This window comes from Gambusia affinis, linkage group LG13 (assembly GCF_019740435.1).
Source record: "Gambusia affinis linkage group LG13, SWU_Gaff_1.0, whole genome shotgun sequence".
NCBI lineage: Eukaryota > Metazoa > Chordata > Actinopteri > Cyprinodontiformes > Poeciliidae > Gambusia > Gambusia affinis.
Window position 1 is genome coordinate 17,825,994 of NC_057880.1, and position 19,456 is coordinate 17,845,449.

The 19,456-nt window shown below is 39.3% G+C and overlaps 1 protein-coding gene across 1 annotated transcript; it reads right to left on the reverse strand.

Moving 5' to 3' along the window:
• Window positions 1-30: 30 nt before the first annotated feature.
• LOC122842165 (stonin-1) lies at window positions 31-18,847 on the reverse strand. Its single transcript, XM_044135784.1, has 11 exons — window positions 18,677-18,847; window positions 12,446-14,336; window positions 11,212-11,414; window positions 5,200-5,301; window positions 4,963-5,092; window positions 4,767-4,810; window positions 3,365-3,458; window positions 2,804-3,270; window positions 2,142-2,378; window positions 477-566; window positions 31-384 (listed from the first exon to the last, which is right to left on the reverse strand). The coding sequence occupies exons 2-11, from the start codon at window positions 14,268-14,270 to the stop codon at window positions 277-279; spliced, it is 3,300 nt and encodes a 1,099-aa protein (XP_043991719.1). The 5' UTR covers window positions 14,271-14,336; window positions 18,677-18,847; the 3' UTR covers window positions 31-276.
• Window positions 18,848-19,456: the final 609 nt, after the last annotated feature.

The following is a 19,456-nucleotide window of genomic DNA, read 5'->3' on the forward strand; positions in this document are numbered from 1 at the left end:
ACATGGCAAAAGAAACCCCCAAAAACAAAGCAGAAGAGAGAGGGTCTTCTTTTAATAAAATTCTCTCAAGCATAACATAAATCTGTTACATTTCTCTCAGTAAACTGGAGCAAAATAAACTAAAGGAAACTTCCAAGTTCCCACTTTCAGCCTTGCTTTGATAAATAATGACAAGAAGTAACAGTGATTTGAAACAGAAACAGCTTGATGTGCCTCTCTTAACTGAATTTCCGCACTTCATTTTCATTCATGGCTTTCCTTTATGAAACGATCCGCTCACCACTCCGCTTCCCCTATAGCTTTAGAAAACACGTAGTCCCTGCCTCCGTAACTAATCACTCCATCTTTCAGGTGAAACTTCCAGCGATTCTTACTGCGGTGAATCTGCAACATGAAGAAATATTGCAACATTTAATGTCCAGCGCCAGACTTTGTTTAGCGTCGGTTGTTCAGAGAGAGGGAACAGACGGTCTTACTTTGTCATACTGGCAAACGATTACATTGTCCGTGTCAAAAAGATCCGGGATGTCCTGTTCAACAACATCGTCTCCAGAATTAAGAGGATCCTAAACAACAGTGCATCATGGAAGCTGATTAACAAAAATAAAGCATAAAGAATTTTCCAGGAATACTTATTCAGCTAAAGTTAGCTTAAAAGCAAATGATCCACTCAACCAGGAGGTCAAAAACAGAACAGTAGCTGCTCAATTATGAAGAATCGAAAATATTAAAAAGCAAACTAAATTTCTCACGATTCTTTGCGGAGTTTGATGAAAACAGCATTAATTACAATTCAACAGAGAATTGGCTTCAACCTTCACAGATACCTTCTTTATTCAAATGTGATGGTATTTATCCTTAAAAAAAAAGTGAAAATGAGGGTGATAAATACTTTAGGAAATGGAAAACAAAATTAGAGTAATTGTTTGACTAATCAAACAAAAGTGCTCATAACGGTTTGCTCAGCCACTGATGTATATTTAAATTTAATCTAAATGTATTAGTTATTCCATTTATTTTATACATAATCTCACTTATTATTAAAGACTTTTCAGGAAATTGAACACAACTGCTGTGTTGCTGGGTGGTGCAGTAACAAAACATTGTGTCTGTTTTTTAATCTGCACTGTATCATTAAATTTGTTCCCACTCAAATTAACGGACTATTCTGCTAAACGTCACTACTGCAGACCCGTGGTCATTTCATCCCATTACAGTTTTAGTTATTTCATAGCCAACTGCTTTAGGGGACAAAATTGTGCCAAACACTGCGGTTTCAGACCAACTACTTGTCTTTTTATAGCCACCAGGGCGGCAGTGCTGTTCTCTTTGCTTCATCCTAAGCCTTTGAAAGAGGCAGAAGATTTTATCAAAAAATAAACTAAAGTAATAATACAAATACACTGTTCAGTAAATACTTTGTTTTAGTGATCAAAAATAGAAAATTGATTTACTTAATTGCACAGCATTGAGAACCTGCAGGCCTCCCTTTCTTCAGCTGATCAGTGTTGATGTGTCAACAATGAGGAAGAAGAGAGTTTTATGGATGAAACTGTTGCTCAGCAGAAAACACAAAAACATCTGGGTGACCCCCAAAGAGTTCGGGACAATAATGAAAAGCAAAGTGATTTTTTTTTTTTTTTTAGGCTGGAGTACGGTAATTGTTGTAAATAAAAATGAAACTGCAATTCATAAAGAGTCTAACACGGTAGTGGTAGTGTGATGTCTTGGGCTGCTGTGGGACCTAAAGGAGCCACAGTTTCTTTTCTACATACTACAAGTGTGAGTTGGATTGCTAGAACTGCACCGCTCAGAGCAGCAGCACGTCTGAACTTTGAGATTTTTTCCCTTTTTCAAACTTTCAATTCCATCTTTCTGGGGGAAAAGAAACTGCTTTTTTTGAGACATCCGTTCCTTCTCATTTGGATGCTGCATAGCTCAACTGATTTTTGCCATAACCATTGCATCAGGGTGGCAGATGTTTATTGATCCCAAAGGGAAATGACATAAAGTATTGAACTTGAATTTTTTTCCCCTCTCTAAATAAATGACTGAAACAGAGTAAAGCAAAATATCTACAACTGGACAAACCTAATTCATACAGCTCAGTAAACGAGACAAAACATAAAGGTCACCCTCACCTCATCTTCTACGTTGGCGAAATCGTCTGCCACGCCTTCGTCACTGCTAGAGGAGATGCTGTTGCTGTCGCTGCAGTTTTCCTCCTGCAGTGCTCTGATTGCTTCTGCATTGATCAAACCCAGGAAGTCGCTCTCTTCCATGGGAGCCTCCTCTTCCTCCTCTGGGTCCGAGTCGTCAGCAGGGCCATCCAGCTGAACAATATCCGACAGCTCTCTGTAGGTATAGTCCAAGTCCAGCTTTGCAAAGAAACGCAAGGAGGAGCTGGAGTTATGTGGTGCAACCTGAAGTCGATGCTCACGTGTTTCATCAAGTTCAAAATTGAGATGAAATAATCTGACAAGGATCGGCTACCTTTACAGCCCAAACTGAAACTTTCTACTGTTTTTATATTCATAAAATTAGCAGTTTTTAATGAATATCCACTGTAGCAATTGCAGTGATTTTGAAAGAGACATTTTATTTCTAATTGGGTTTATTAAAGCAATAAGATTTATTTTTGAAAAGTGCGTTTGCATACAATAAGAAAAACCAGCATTTCACAAATGCAAATTCTGCATTATTTTAGTCAAAGTTATGAAAATGCACATCATATGTAAGAATCAAGAGGTATACAACACAGTGCACACTTGAAGGTGCAAAGAGGGAAAATGCTTATAGTTACCCCCAGTTCAGCTTCAGACTGGTTCCCAGCAGCTAGTTTCCACGCCCTACTGGCTTTCTCCCTCTCCTCCTCTATGACTTCTTTCAGGATTTCGTCAATGTCTCTGCTTTGAGTCTTCTGTGCAAGAGCAGCCTCCTCTGCAGAGATCTGGAAGTCTAACAGCTGAGTGCAGGGAGAGGCAACTTCAGGCTGGAAGCTCGAATCACTTCCTCCCAGTGTAGCCTCTCCACCTGGAGGCTCCCGAGGAAGGCCGCTCTCCTGACTCAAGGCGAGACCGATTCTCGATTGTGTGACGGAGGAATCGGAAGCAGAGCAGGACTCCGGCTCATGAAGCGGGATGGGATTTGGTAGAGCTGCTGCTGGCGCTTCGCTCTGTTCTGAGACGGTTTGAGCAACATGGGACGCAGCCTGCTGCCCCACTGGAGCTTGAGTAACGACGACAGGAACATTGACTTTGTAAAGTTGCCCTTCAGGAAACAGATGAGAGAATTTTTACTTTTCAATAGGTACTATTAAAAACCCAAAAACAAGAAAGTAATGAAGGCTAAAGCTGTTCGGTACCAGAAGCCGTCTGCAGAGTGACGCCTGCCGGTATTTTAACGGGGTAAGGGAGCGCAGCGGGGAGCGAAAAAGTAGCAAGAGCTTTTGTTTTGTTCTGGTAAAAAGAGGAAATACAATGTTAGTTTTCAGATTTACGTTTTAAAAAAATCCACAGCAAATTTACAAAATACAGGTTCTAATAATAAAGATGTCTTATAGTAATGAAAATGTACGGCTTCATTTCTCAGCATGTCTAATATTTCGGTTATGTGCCTAATAGGCGGGAAAAAAAGGTAAAATACGTAAATGCACCATAAGATTATGAAATCAAGTTTAGAATTACATGCAATTATTTTTCATTACATTAAAAGAAAAAAAGAATTGAAAAATTCCAATTTTAAAAATGTGCAAAAAAAAAAATTAAATGATGAAAATCCCTGAGCTAATCTGTTCATTTTCTGTTCTTAATTAGTATTTTCAAAGTTTTACTTTTTTTAAATTCATTTATTATTATTTTTTTAGGCAATTTGCTTTGATACTTTGCTGCAATGAAGAATGATGAGATCAGAAGCAACTGATTACCGAGTTTATGAAAATTAACTTCAAACCAATTAATTTAATCCAAAAGACAAAAAAAATATCACCTTTTCATCCCTTCTTGCATCACTTAATCAGAGGAAAGTAACCAGGACAAGGCAGCTGATTATTGTGATTCTGAAATAAAGCAGCTGCTTCTCTACATGAAGCGAAGAGGAGAAAGTTTGTTTCTTAGATAAAACCAAAGACCATTCACCACATCTGGAGACAAGAGTGTCTAAAGAAAACATCAAAAATATCCTGAGATTTGGACGTGAAGCACCCAGATGATATTTATGCGTCAACTCAGTTATCAATTTCAATAAAATTAAATTTTAAAGAAGCCATACATTAAAAAAATAAAATGCACCAGGATACATGAAGCAATTTTTATTTATTTTTTTTGCTTCAAAAAAAAAATTTGAAGTGAGTCAAACTCCCAGTACGTTAATTCCATTAAAATCTCTGTGCTTTTCTTAATCCTTTATAAAATTATGGCACTTCAGCATGGTAAGATTAAATAATAATTTTGCTGAAGCTAAAAATATAAATCTAAATTCTTGTCAGTTTCAAACTTTTTTTGCCATGACTGAATAAAAAAAACAAGAGGAATAGAAGTTACTTTTCAGGACCTTTCACAGAACTCACCAGGTATTTTAGATACCTTTAGTAAAAGTTACATTAGGCAACAGGATTTTTTTTTTCCCCAGAGCTTACCAAATATTTTCCAGAACTTTTATGGCTTTCTCCATAAATGTGCCAAGATCTGGAAAAGTTCTGGATAGGTTACCAGTAAGCTCCAGGAAGGTATGAGCTGTATGAAACTGACCGTTTCTATGACACTTACCTGGACCGGTAAACTGCAGATGTTCTGACCTGTTTGCATCAAACCTGGAGCAGAAAAAGAAAACAGAATCTAAACAGGTGTCACCCAAACAAGCCTCCCTCCATTTAAATTATTTCAATAGTTCTTACAGTGACACAATGATTAAACTTAATTGACTGATTAGAGTGGTAAAACGCTTAAAGGTGTGGCTCATCACCTGGAAGTTCCTGGTTCTGGTCGGCCTGTGAGTAGCTGGCAGGAAGCTGGAGAACAAAGTTGGAGGAGTTGATGCTGTTCTTCCTGAAGTCCTCCATTGTTTTGGACTGCATCACTTTTGACTCCCAAAGCTGCAGAGAAGACACAGCGGCGAGTCTTGCCGGTGTAGTTCACACTTCCCCCGCTAGGTGGCCTAACTTTGCTGCGCTTGGAAACGTTTGTTTTCCGCTTTACTCACATGCCTCAAGTCGTCCAGCACTCGATCTTCAAGGCCTTCATCTAAAAACAGTTCCTTCATGCTGTCAATCACATCATCCATGATGGACAGGTAGAGATTGGCCTGCGGAAATAATTAGGATTAACAAAAAAAAAAAAAAGAAAAAAAAGCCGTAAGATCAGCTAAATATGTTCTCTATAGATAGAGTAGATAAACATTTCCGAAATAAAGCAGCTATTGGAAACATGTTTGACTTTTCTCACCATTGGGCCTGAATTATTCAGCATCGTTTAAGTCAGACTGCGTAACAATAACGGTGAACCTGGAAGCGTAATGCAGAAAAGTCACGCTGATAATTCTCCATCTGTTTCCTGACCTTGCACACAGGTGACAGTGATCATCATCATCAAGATCCAGCCCAAAGGAACGAAAGCCGAGGTGACGACATAGGCGGGTTAAAAAGAACTGCGGCCCGGGGCGCAGAGATCCAAAAAGCCCTCCTTCAAAACACCAATGATACAAAACAAGCACAAATCATGATATCATTATTAATAACATTACTGAGGTAATATCTGAATGTATGACAAGTTGGGTTGAATATAGTGCAAAACTACTGTACATTTGTATTAGCACGGTGTACTTTTGGGTTTATTTCAGTGTATTGGATTGTATTTAAAACGTAATCAATTACAAATGTATTGATGGAACTTGACTTATTGTGTTTTGATTGTTGATTCTATGTTGCATTGTGTTTCTGTGTTTGATTTGATGTGAAGCACTTTGAAATGCCTTGCTGCTGAAATGTGGTATACAAATAAAATTTGATTGATTGATTGATATTAGTGTTTATTTTTGATCTATTTTTCTATTATTATTAATAATGGAGGAGGATTTTTGTATTCGATGAGAATCATTAAAATTACCTTTGCCTATTGATAGGGCGTTTATAAAAACCCCTCTTGATCTTTTTAAAGTAGTTTTTTTTTTTTTTTTTCCTGCTTACGGTTTAGTTACTGAAGCTCTGATAAGAACATCTTCTGCATTGCATACTTTCCTTTTCCACTGGGGCTTATTGTGCTACAATTACAGGAGCTCTTAGCACTTCCTTGTTTACAGTGGGGAAATACAAGGCAGGTGTAGACGAGGTCAGCCAGCAGTCCCGGTAGACTATGAAGTCAGACAACAATGTGATCCGTAGCATTAATGTCTGGAGACGTGGAGGGATCCAGTTGAAGCATTTTCAGCTTCATAACAAAATGATAGCTTCTATATGACCTGCTGTAGTCTGGGTTAGAAAGCTGAAAATGTAATGACTAGAAAATGCATACATGACGCATAACGTTTTCCCTCCTCACTGTTTGCAGGTGAGGTTAATTAGAATTACCAATGTTATTTGCTAAATAATCATTTTTATTTTCATTTTAATAATAGCCTTTTCCAATGTTAGAAGTTGGCAAACAGTTATTTCCTTTTAAACATTTTAAGAAAGCTCAGCTCATGATGGTACATAGGTTTTTCAACCTGAAATAGGTTTAATTAGCAACATTTGTGTTAAAGAGAGCCACACTTCATTCTGCCCTTGTTGTATGACCTGATAAAAAACTTGTGGACCTCAGCAAAAACCCAGATTAAAAGACCTGGTTTGCAAATGCATCCAGGTAAAAATACTAAAAATGATTTTTTATGGTCTAATGAACATATGTTCATAATACGTCCATAATACATCCATAATAACAAGAAGTATACATTTAGACAGAGAAGGAGATGTGAAGGCAGCTTAATGTTGTGGTGGTTTGGTGCGTTTTATAAAACAGATTTTATCATGGACAAAAAAAAGATTTTCTGTGGAAATATTGAAAGACATCAGCCAGTTGGCCACAAAAGGGGTCTCCCACATTGATAATAACCCTAAGCATATCAGCAAAGGATAATGACCCTGATGAAGCTCATTATACTTCATAATCCCATTTTAACTCTGAAAATAGTGTTTTCTTTGTTTTTATTGGTAAAAGTTAAATGTTTCCTGTCATTACATCCTCTTTTCCTATTTAAAAGAAAATATATTTCAGAGTACTGCTTTATGGCTACTTTCAAACAAAGAGCAAGACAGTAAGCTGAATCTAGTACACCACTGCAAGATGAATCACTGAACCCAGAGTACAACATAAAACCAGTTAAAAAATATCTATCCTTTTTTTTTTTTTTGCAGAAAGATCCTTATCCTTTTCAAAACTTTATGTTCAATAGATTCACAGCAGCATAACCATTGACCCCTTCTTCCTCTGAGCTGGCTGCTCGCCGATTACGGCTCTCTTTCAGGCCTCGAGGTCGAATCTTCCTCTGCCGAGGGCGAAAGTGCTGCAGCTGAAAGCGGTAACATGAAACACATCTCCACACAGAGCAGTTTACTGTAGCTGTCACTTTGCTACAGAGCTGCTCTGAAGTTTGCACTTAGAAGTTTTTGCTGCAAATATAGAAAAGTGAAGACTTGTTCTCAAGATACGTGGCACAACCATCCACTCTGCAACCACATGTTTTATTTATCAGCACATATCTTGGAAATAGAAATTACTTGGTCATTTAAATAAATTTTAGATTCATCAGATGTACCTTCAGTTTCAGCTTCTTAATAATACATAAAACTAAACTCAGTTTCATTATTGAAGAGTGGTAAAAGGAAAGCCACTGTTGAAAGAAAGCCATAAGTAGCCCTGGCTCACTGCAGTCAGATACAATCATTTTTTTAAATTATTTTTATGGCCACATGCACAATGTGAGGTAGAAAACTAACATTTCAAGTTACCCTGAACTCACCCTCCCTATAATGAAGCAAGGTGGTAGCTGCATCATACTGTGGAGAGGCTTTTCCTCAGCAGAGATGGAAAACCTAGACTTTAGACTCACTTTTCAGCAGAACAACCTGAAATATACAACCAGAGTTACAATAGAAAGAATGAGATAAAAATATATATTCATGAGACCTCAGTACTATCAGGAATGTGTGAAAACATTTCCAAACTGCAGTTTATAAATGCTCTCATTCAGATTTCAATCACCTTGAGTTATTTTTGCAAAGATAAATTTTCACCTAAAGAAAAAAAAAAGAAATCAGTGTCTGGCTGAGCAAAGCAACCAGAACCACACCCTGAAGGCTTTGCTGTTGTACCAGCAGCAAAATGTGTTTAAACAAAGTACAGTATTAACTCAGAGGCTGATAACACATCAACACCACTCCTCGATCTTCTGAATATTTACACACTACTTTTTGTTGATCCATTACCTGAAAACACCATAAACACGTTGAAGTTTCTCATTGTGTCTTGACAACACGTCAGAAAGCATAATCTTTACCTGAAAACACCATAAACACGTTGAAGTTTCTCATTGTGTCTTGACAACACGTCAGAAAGCATAATCTTTGTAGAGTCTGTAAACAATGACGGGGTAACATAACCAGAATACGTTTTGGGATTTTCTTTTTCACAAAGGGAATAACTGGATGAGTTCCTGCAAGTTGAAACTTCTGCCAGGAGTGAGTCATGAAAACAAGAGCCAAAACGAAAGCTGACGCTAGCCTTATAGAACAAGAGTAATCTGGTGAAACAATGGCGATCAGTGTGCAGCTCTCTCTCTCTATCTAAGCGTGCCAATCCGGCGTGTTCAGCTCCGGCTCTGATGTTTTCTCTGCTGGCCACTTACCTTTACACCATGTAGCACTTCAGAAAATCATTACCGGAACGCTGCATGTAATCTGTTGAGGAGCACGGTGTCAGTACTGGATATCTCATCCCGCTATCAAAGGTACAATCACTGAGAGTCAGAAGTACATCTCATTAAATCAACTTTTTGTTTTTGCTGCGTAGATTTAAACTCAAGTATTTGCCCCGAGTTTAATGGGTGTAAAAGAGCAAAATAACTACTCAGAGTCGTTAAGGTTTAATTCAGTTTTTATTCTTGATGCACATAATATCCAGCATAAGCCAGGTACCTCATAATAAAATTAAAATAAAAAACCCCTTCACCATTTTTAATTCATTCTTTTATTCAGACCTTTTTCCCAGCCAAGAGGCAACAAAGACCTCATAATAAAGATTTGATTTGCTTAAATAAAATTAAAGTCGTCCATAAAGCAGCCTTCGTTTAGAGTCAGGGGTCAGTTCTGTGCTGATGATGACAAAATGCTGGTAAGTATGAAAGTCTAAAATTGCCACAATCAGATAATATACCCATAATTTTAAATGAAATTGTTAATTTTATAATATTAGTATGTAAAAGAAAAATACTAAATACACACCATGAAATGTCAGAAACAATTAAAACTTAGTAGTTTAATGTTGTATTTATGTTCTATAATTTTTTGACTTCATTCCTATGCAGCAGCCCACCATGAAACGTCAATAGCAGATTTTATAACACGCTGAACAGGACAGATAAGGATGCTAATTAAATAATACAATAATTTTTTCTTTATTTGATGCCCTTCCACTTTCCAAATTGTATATGTTGTGTATATAAATATATATATAGTAAAAACCAAAAGTTTGGACACACCTTCTAATTGATTTCAATTAGTAAAAACCAAACTTTTGGTTTTTACTGTATATATTTAAATATTTATCTCATATTTGTGGTTGAATTGTGGCAATTGTGTGCCTTGTCAATAATGAGGCTCATACTGTCACACAGTAAAGTTAAGACATGAGTTCGTACATTCATTATTACCAACAACGCTTAAAAAACCTGTCTTTTCATGTAACCTATCAATAATAGAAGACACTTTAGTACAAATTTAAAGGAATGATTCTTAAATCTGTTTGACAGAATTGTAAGAAATGGTCTGACCCCTAACTAAGATGATGAAAATAAATGATGATTTCAGCTGATTATTGGATAAATTCTGTTTAGCATGACTTTAATGAGACTGTGAGTCATTCTGGAGAGCAGTGCAGAGAGGATGCGAATGCAAGATTTTATATACACACAGTAGTATAGAACTATAATTAATAAATCTATTGTAAAATCTATGTAAAGTGCTAGGCAAAAAGAATATTAAGTTGCTGTTTTAAGCCTAGAGACATTCAGTCTCAGGGTTAAGGATGCAGAATTTCATGAGAAATACAATCAGTTACGGAAGAATTATCTGAATCTGACAAAAACCTCAAAGACTCTCAGTACCCTGACGTTTCTTGATCCTCATTAGGATGATTTTGGAAAGAATGTCAAACAAAAGAAATGCCATTTTGGAAATTACTGCGACATACAACCAGATTGCCTCTGTGAGTCTGTTTCAATCCATTTCTTCTCCACTTCCACCTTAAAAAAAGAGACAAAAACACACAATTAGAGAAACCAATGTAGAGTTTGAGCTACAGCAGAAATAAAAAGTCTACAAATTCCTTTTAAAAACCCAAGTTTTTACGATGACAAAAATAAGACCCCTCATACAATCTGCACAAATTAAATTTGAAAATTACATTTTGCAGGGGAAAAAATGCAAAATCTAAAGCTAAAATAATGTGGCTGCACAAATTTCTTATATCTTGAGAGGTGGTTGTTAGCATTAACCACAAAACTCTGCTATTATTTAAAGTTAACCCTAAATAAAAGTTAAGTTGTTTTTTTTTTCTTTTTTCTGACATAGTCATATCTTACAGCCAAGTCATGACCAGAGGCATCTCAGCGTCAAAATGTATCAGTCCGGAGATGGGTACAAATTAATTTACAAGCCATTAAATTAATCATCAAGCAAAATAAAACCACTCATTATCAAGTGGGGAAAATAGGATGCAGCAGTGACATTAGCAACAACAAATAAGAAAAAAAATCACATTATTTGTGTTTCTATTTTGCATTTTTTTTCCTAAAAGATTTCGGATTGTTTTTCAGTTGAGCAATTCAGGTCAGGAGTGACGATGAAGGTCAAAAAGGCCCTGAAGTAATTTATTTTGGTTCCTTCTCTTAGCGTGTGTGTGCAGACTTTAATCCACCTTGTATCATGTTTGCTGTGTGAAGTTTCCTGAGGCCTCGTCTCACCTGACAGTGATAGCGCGTCCAGCTGGTCACGTGTTTCTGCGGCTGAATGTCGTTCACAGTGCCGACAGACTTGACCCTGGTCTGCGACACGACCGCGCCCGAGATTTCACATTCCATGGAGACAAAGGGGTACCAGTCACTGGGGATCTCCTGATCAGATCCCAGCTCCAGTTTACAGGAGAATGAATGGGGATGATCCACTGCTGCAAGAGGGGGAAAAAACAATGTGCTCTTGTAGTTAACAATGGTTACACCAGCAAAAAAATATGCAATGCCAAGGAAGCCAAAATACTGAGGGGCTCATCAAAAATGGATGAGAAAGGGTGAAACATGCAGCAGCACTGAGGTGCAAAGAGAGACAATAAAGCTGAAACCTGCAGATATTTTGTTGCCGAGTTTTGATTTTGTAAAGCTAACCTGCCAGTTCTGATTTTATCACTCTTAATTTTTCCTTATCAAATATAAAAAAGCCAGAAAACTTCTACCTTTTGAGGAAAACCAGTGTTAACAACAAAATGTTTTCTTAGCAAAATAAAACAACTTTCTCGCAGACAGCCCAGAGCCATCTCTCCTTACATCACAGATAATCTACAAACACAACTAAATCCTCCAGGTTTGCAACAGATGTGTCTGTAGATAAAACATGACTAAAAATTATTTCAAGCTGCCTTTTGAAGAGAGGTTAAATTTGTAGCTGCAAATTGTACCACAGTCAGACTTTTGTTTACTTTCTGAACTTTCTGCAACCGCCTGAACAAATACCCAGCATGCCTCAGTTAAAAATGAAGTTTCTCTGAGCTTTTGTGCTTTCTCTTCAAAATGGTCATTGATACTAAGAATAGCTAAATTAGTCGTCTTCTCTCATTAAGTTTGAGGCGTGTTGTTGTCTGTGTGACCTGAGAGCGAATAAATCTCTGATCAGGAGAACAACTAGAAGAAAAAAATCTGATTTTTGCTACCAATCACTGATCAGAATCTGGTTTCTGTGTCCATTTCTAAAATTTCTGTCAGCTGTTGTTCTTTATGAAATATTTTCATCTTTTCTGATTTTTTTCGTTTGTATCCACCTATACTACAGGTTTGATTCATCACTCATTTTGACTATTTTTATTTCCAAAAAACAGATTTTTCTATAATTTTGAGTGGTCTTGAGCCTATTTCCTAAGGCTTTCCAGAGTGTCTAAATGACTTTGGTTGCTCAACATTTAAAATCAATCTCTTCATGAAGTGTTACCTGTGTTCTTGGCAGGCAGTCTATCTATCCTCCACACGATGGCTGAATAAACATTCTCGTACTTGATGGACCCGATGGACACCTGCATGACGGGTTGCAAGTCTGCGGCTCTGACCGAGCCCAGGCAGGCGTTTCTGTTCATTCGGGCCTTCAGCGACCTTTGCCGCAGCAAGGCCACCGTCTGCGTCACCTTGACCCAGTCACCTGGAACAGGGACGCGGATTACCACGTTTTCGCACAGCGGTTGGGAGGTGTCGGACGTCCTGAGGGAGGAGAGGAATGTGGCAGACATGTTGAGGAAGGCCTGTAGCTCCACATAGGCTCCCTGGACCGTGACCACGGCTTTGATTGAAAAGGGAATCTCGGTGCAGCCCAGGACCGCTGTTTTGTACCGCATCAGCTCCACCCTGCACGCATCTGGAGGGGAGAACTTGATGAGCCGGGACATCTGAAACTCAGTCTCGTTCACACATTGGTGAAAATGTCGGTCGGTGATCTCCATCCAGAGGTCGCTGTCCTCCTCGTACCCATAGCTGGAGTTAGAATGCAGCAAGCCAAGATCGTTCAGGGCTAGGAAACAGTCACCCTGTCCGCTCAGGAAGGCCAGACAGTGGATCTGGGTGAAAGCTGCTCTCTCCATGACTGTCCCCGACTTATCCAGCTGTATCCAGATGTGATCGGTGACCTGCAGCGACAGCTCCTGCTCCTCATACTGCCGCCTCTGCTGATGCGGTACACTCAGCTTGAAGATCTCCTCCTCCATGGAGACAACCAGATCCTCCATGTCCTCGTGCACCGTGGAGCCAAACTTCAGCAGCTGCTCCACCTCCGCCTCGTGAGTCACCTCCAGCTTCGGGTGGAAGCGCTTCTTCTCAGTGTAAGAGAAGAGCTCCACCTTGACGGTGAGGACCTTCCTGGGCTCGCTGTAGCTCTCCACCTTCAGCTCCGACGGCCTGCACTGAGGGAGGAGTTGGAACTCTTTGTACGGCTTCTCCAGGCCTTTCTCGTAAAACATCTGTAGTACTCCTCCGGGCAGCAGCCGGAGGTAGATGGGCCCCCACTGTCGGGAGGACATGCGATTCTTTTTTTCAGGAATCCTGAGCATGACGGGCCAGCCGTCCCTCTTCCGACTACGGAAAAGACCCCTAGGGACGAACTGTACCGAACCATTGCCTATCACCTCGTTTCTTCCCTCCGGTAGGTCCGTATGTCCCTCCTGTCCTACTTGTAGGTCTTCCAGTTTATTGCAGACAAAGGAGAAAGGGTTCTGGGGTTGGTCGCGGGGAGGCGTGCTGCCATCTTTGGTCCGAATAAAAAATCGCGGTAGGCTGTTGTCTGTGTCTGAGTCTGAGGAGGAGCTGCTTACATCCACGCTCCGTCTGGAATCGTCCCAGAAGGGGTTGAAGTGTCCAGAGTTTCCCCTGAAAGCTGGGAAGGGGCTCGGCCCATCTGTGGGTTGACTCTGAGTTTCTGGTGCCGGTGAGGGCACTGAAACGCCTGATGGGCTGGAAAAACTCCGGAAGAAGGCATTTTTTTCACACGATGGGCTGGCGCTGGTGGAGACTCTGGTCACAGGCGTATTCAAGGCGCTGCTGTAGGGTCTGAAAGACTTCCCACTGGAACCTGACTGGCTTTGAGGCGATTCCAGCGAACTGCTGAAGCTCCAGGAAGTGTCTTTGATTGGAGGAAGCACCAACTTCAGACCATTGGGACGTGGTACTGATGCTTTGATAAGAGTGGGTGACTGCAGGGGCTTCTGAGGCGAAGAGACAGGCGTGATGTCGTCGTCAAAGGTGACCCAGTTGGAATGGTTAGTGGAGCACATGGCTGGACACTTCAAAGGACAACGCCTCCCAGATCACAGGTCCTCCGATTCAAAGTCTTTTTCCATCTGTCAAAGGAACAAAAACAGGAGTCAGAAAGAAATATTAAAAAAAGATTTTCAGTTGCTAACGATAAAAATTAAACAGGATTTTGAACACAAGCTCCAGTTATCACAGAGAAAACACAACCCTGAGGACATTAATAGAGCATTTTTCCTGAGGGTAAATTCCTAAAATAAAACTCATGCTTGTCACTCCATCGGCTTGATCTAAAGTTTATCTTTCAACCTTGAAGAGGCTGGAGCTGCAGTGAGAAAAGATACCAATGAATTTGTAGTCAATTTAAATTTATTGTATTTGATGAACCTGCTTTGATTTAGAATTTATTGTATTTTATACATCAGATATAGTTGGTAAAAATGCCACACTGCCTAACTTTTTCTGATTTTTTTTGGGTTACAAGCACAAACCTTTATATTTTATTGAGATAAAACACATTTCCAATGTTTGATGTTATTTGCAAAATTAAAGTTTATTAGTTTTTGAGATCATACATCACTTGAAAATCATCTCAAAACAACATTTTAATTTATTGCAATAATTGTTAAAACAATTTATTGTCCAGCAAAATGAGTTCCCCACTGATCTAAACTAGGAATATGCAACTCCTTTCCTCAAGAATCCCTGTCATGTATATTTAAGATCTTGACAACCAGAGCTGGACATCTCTGATCTCTCCGATCAACACTTTCAAAACAAACCGTCACTTATTTTTCTGACTGCATTTTGGTTAGAATCTCAAAAAAAAAAAAAAACCTTTAGATTCAAAGGTTTGAAAGAACTGCACACTGTGCACTTTCAACTTCCAGAGATCTGATTAAAAAAATAGGATGGTCTAAATATTTTATGGCGAACTTGCTCCAAAATGCATTTGAGAGAAGTTGGCCGTTGCGGCAAAAATCGAGCCACATTAAAGGGTCTGATTGGTCCATAATGTGATGCAGCAGCTGGTAAAGCAAGAAGCTAGAGAAACATAACGCCTGTTTAATGTCTCTGCCACCGCTGTAGGATGAACGTCATAGATGTGGGACATATTTCCAAAAAAATAATTAATTTGACAGCAGATAGAGATTAAACATGCTGCAATCCTCATACAGTCTTGCAGTTAATTTTGCTGCAAATCAATCATCATCTGTCCTTTGATGTGCTGGCAGCTCTGCTCTCAGAAACATCAGGCTCAAAGGCCACAGAGAGAAGCCACTTACGAACTGCTGAAGCTCCATCTCCCAATAAAGACAAGCGAGCTGAAAGCCTCAATTACTGCCTCACTCCTCCCTCCAAGATCACAGCCACCACTTGCAAGTTGGAGACATCCGATGGAAAGTTCCCCTCGGTATTAATAAACTCGGGTTTTGTGAGGGATCCAATTCGGGAAGAGAGGATTGACAGCCACTCAGTCAAACACAGAAGAACATCTTCCTAATGGGAGGATGTTTGTAAATCATACGCATGCATCCGCAAGTTCGCCCATCCTCTCTGACTTATAAAAGGCAGTCAGCTTTGATTCAGAGAAGGATGTGTTCTTTCAGGAGGAGGGAGTTCACTGACAGGCTTATTTCCAGTTTTCTTCCTGGGCTCTCTTGCAGGCGGTGCATAAATGAGACATGAGCTAAATCTACAGAGGACAAAAGAACACATTCCACTCATTCCTCTGGGACCAGCGGCTTTGCACACAGGAAATACCCGCCTGCTCCACTTGTGTGAACTTACAACAAATATTATCCATGTCACTTTATCACATTCTGATGTGTCTGGTTATGAACCCGAGTCAAACTCAAGCAGACATGCAGAAAGTGAGACTCTGCAGTTTAACACAGGCACAATATAATACAAGAACAGAAATGTTTTATTTGGACGTTTTTGCACTATTCTTAATTAAAAAAAAATAATAAAAAATGTGCAACTGAATCAAAAAGACGTCAGCAAACATCCAAGTTTTTACAGAGGAGCTGTCCCCTCCGGTGAACTGAGGTGAAACGTTCTGACCATGACAGAAACCAGTACTTATCGTCATTTAGCCACAAACGATGACTGAGCTGAAACAGCTCCAGAGTAAAACTGCTGAGCTGAGAGAAAAGAAAAAAAAAGATGAGCATGCAGATGCTTCCTGATGACACGAGGCAGGTTCCTGTTGGACCCTCTACATGTTTCCTGCTCATTGAGTAAGTCTGTGGTTTTCCTGGGATGACATGAATATAAAGGACATGGCACACCCTCAAGTTTAATATAAAGCGTAACGATTTCTGTTGTGACAAACAATGATGATGTAGTCCAGGGCAGTGGCTGAAAATGAGATGACCCATCTCCAAGGGCATCTCTGCTGCCAGCTTAAAAAACAGAAAAGAAAGGAAAAGAAAAGATAGCTTCAAGCAAAGCAAAGCTAATTGGGGAGCCTGGGTCCTGCAGTTGATTTTTTCCGCTCATACACTTAATAAAGTTTTTATTGTTGCACCCGGAGAGTTTGTTTCAGACGAAGCTTGACTGGGAGAAAAAAAAAAGGATATATAGATTAAATATGTGAGCGTGTGCAGTTTTCTCTCAGACAATTAGGGAAAGCTAATGAGGAAAAAAAGAACAGTTAAAGTTAAAGTTGGCCTGTCACTTGTGGAAATAATATAAGATTATTTTCAGGAGAAGTAAAACAGTCTGTGGGCAAGGACTCTGCTTGTATAAGTAGCTACACTGTGAATTTATTAAGAGGAAATGTAGATTTTACAAAACCAAGCTGGTTTAAAGGGCAAATATCATTGCAGTTTAGCGCCAAAACCATCCTAAAAAAAATCAGAATTTTAAATTAGAACCTGCCTAAACTGCTTGATTTTAGAAACAGAGAGAGAAAGAGCGAGAGAGAAAAAAAAAAGTGTGGGTTTAAGTCCCCCAAAATGTTTTCATTTTTCACAGTTGGAAACATTTTTTGCTCTAGTATGAAAAACCTGAAAACTTGGCTTCAAATAATAGAACATCTTTAAAGCTGCAGTATGTAACTTTTATAAACAATATGTTGTTGTTTTTTACATGTTTCTTAAAACTGACCATGCCTCAGTGCGATTGACTGATACAGTTTTCATCTTGGCTCTGATTGGTTGTTTCTGTCTGGGAGCAGTGGATGAATTTCTGCAGATGACAGTAGAACCACAGGTAATCTGTTACACATTATTTTGTTGACAGTTCTAACAAATACAAAAATATTATTGTTTGTAATAAAAATTGCGTACTTCAACTTTAAGAGACATTGATAATAATGTTTGGGCCACAGCTATTAGCAGTGAAGCAGCAGCCAAACCAGCGGCCATATCGGATTGTGATCTCAGGATTGCTCCACCCACTAGCATTGATTTTCCTTTTGGGACTCTTATTTTAGGAGACTTCTTGTGGTTTTTCCGACTTGAAACTCTGAAAAATCAACTTCCGACTACGAAAAGGTATGGATTTCCGAACTGCCCAAGTTCAGAACTCCATACCTGACGTCGCCACTCTTCGGTTACTTTCGGCTAATGTCGGTGTGCTTGTCTTTTATCTTTCACTATTTCCACACAATTCTCGACTTCAGACACAGAAACTATTATGACTATCAACAACTACATGTAAGAACACAATGAAAAGTAATTAAAAAACAAACTTGTATCCCTTTTATTAGACTAGACATTTACAACGAATTACAGAGTGGTCTTACAGTGTAAAATACCCTATACAGCGACCCCCCAGAAGGTACTTTTAAAATAATTTGTTGAATTACTTCCGTTTATGAGTTTCGTTGTGCCGGCCACATTTACGCAGTTTTAGCTGTTGAAACCAAAAGTGAACAAAGTCTCTTTCATTCTGTTTATTTTTAAAACTTCTCAGCTGAATTTACGCATTAGAAAAGCCACAATAAAATACCATTCCTTTTCGTAAATTAACTGGATCTCCATCTCGTTTCGCATCTTGATGCACTGTTTGCACATTGTTGCACGCAGAGGGGGGTCAGTAAACCCCAGCCAAACATACTAGTAACCGGGTGAATTATTTAATTTCTTCCACAGCAGCTGGTAGAAAATCAAAACAGAACGAGGATGCTGTCATCCACAACAGAGGCCCCCGTAAGCCGGACACAGAGGCCCAATTCGGGTCCCAGTTTAGTTTTACTATTGTGACAAACACACTCAGAGTTGTTGTTACAACTTTTAAAGCTGTATCACTGCATGCAACACTTACTCACAGCATAACCAAAATGGACTAAGCACCGATGTCACCAGCGTTTACAAACACCCCGAAACTGCTGCTCCTGTCCCTCTTTTTTTTTAAGTGTCCATGTTTTGTTTTTTTTGCAAAACATTGCGGGATGCAAAAGAAATTCATGAATACTCACAAAGTCCCGCTGAGCTGTTGTGCTTTAATTCAGGTCATGACTGCCGCTTGACGGACACGTCTGAACTCCGCTGTCGGTAGTCTTTTACTCAAAATGGCAGAGTGTAAATCCTAGGAGTTTTCACAGCGTAGCGCTTCCCCTCCCGAGTTTACAGACTGTCCTCCAACGGGACAGCCTGGTGGTGTGTTCAAGACTGTCGGACTTTTAGAAACCGGTCATACTGCGCGTAGAAACGTAGCAAGCGGAAAACACAGCTGACTTTGCGACTAAATAACAGCAGACCAGATTTGGGTTAGACTATTTTTGGTTTGGGTTTTGCCATATTCTTAACTCTGGTCTTTATGAGTCTCTGCTCTCCACTTATACTTTTGGTGGGTCTCGCTATTGAGGGTGATACAGCGGGTGTCTACATGCCCCACAATTCAAATACAGCAAGACTCCGCTTAGTTTCCCTCTAAAAGGTATTCACACCCCAGAATTTTTTCATTTTCTGTCCCTTTACAACCACAAACTTTAGTATATTTCATTAAAATGCTTGCGACAAAGCCTAAATAGATCAACATCTTTAAGTTAACAATTTAACAATTACAAGAGGGGAAAATGGCATTCACTCCAACATACATAAACCTTCAGAAACCACTTTATTGGTGATACCGAAGCTGAATCTTTTAACCATCATGTAAAACTATAAGAAAACTAAAACTGAATCTCACACCATCATTTCTATTGTGAAACATAGTGGTGGCAGTCACATGTTGCAGGGTTGTTCTACTTTAACAG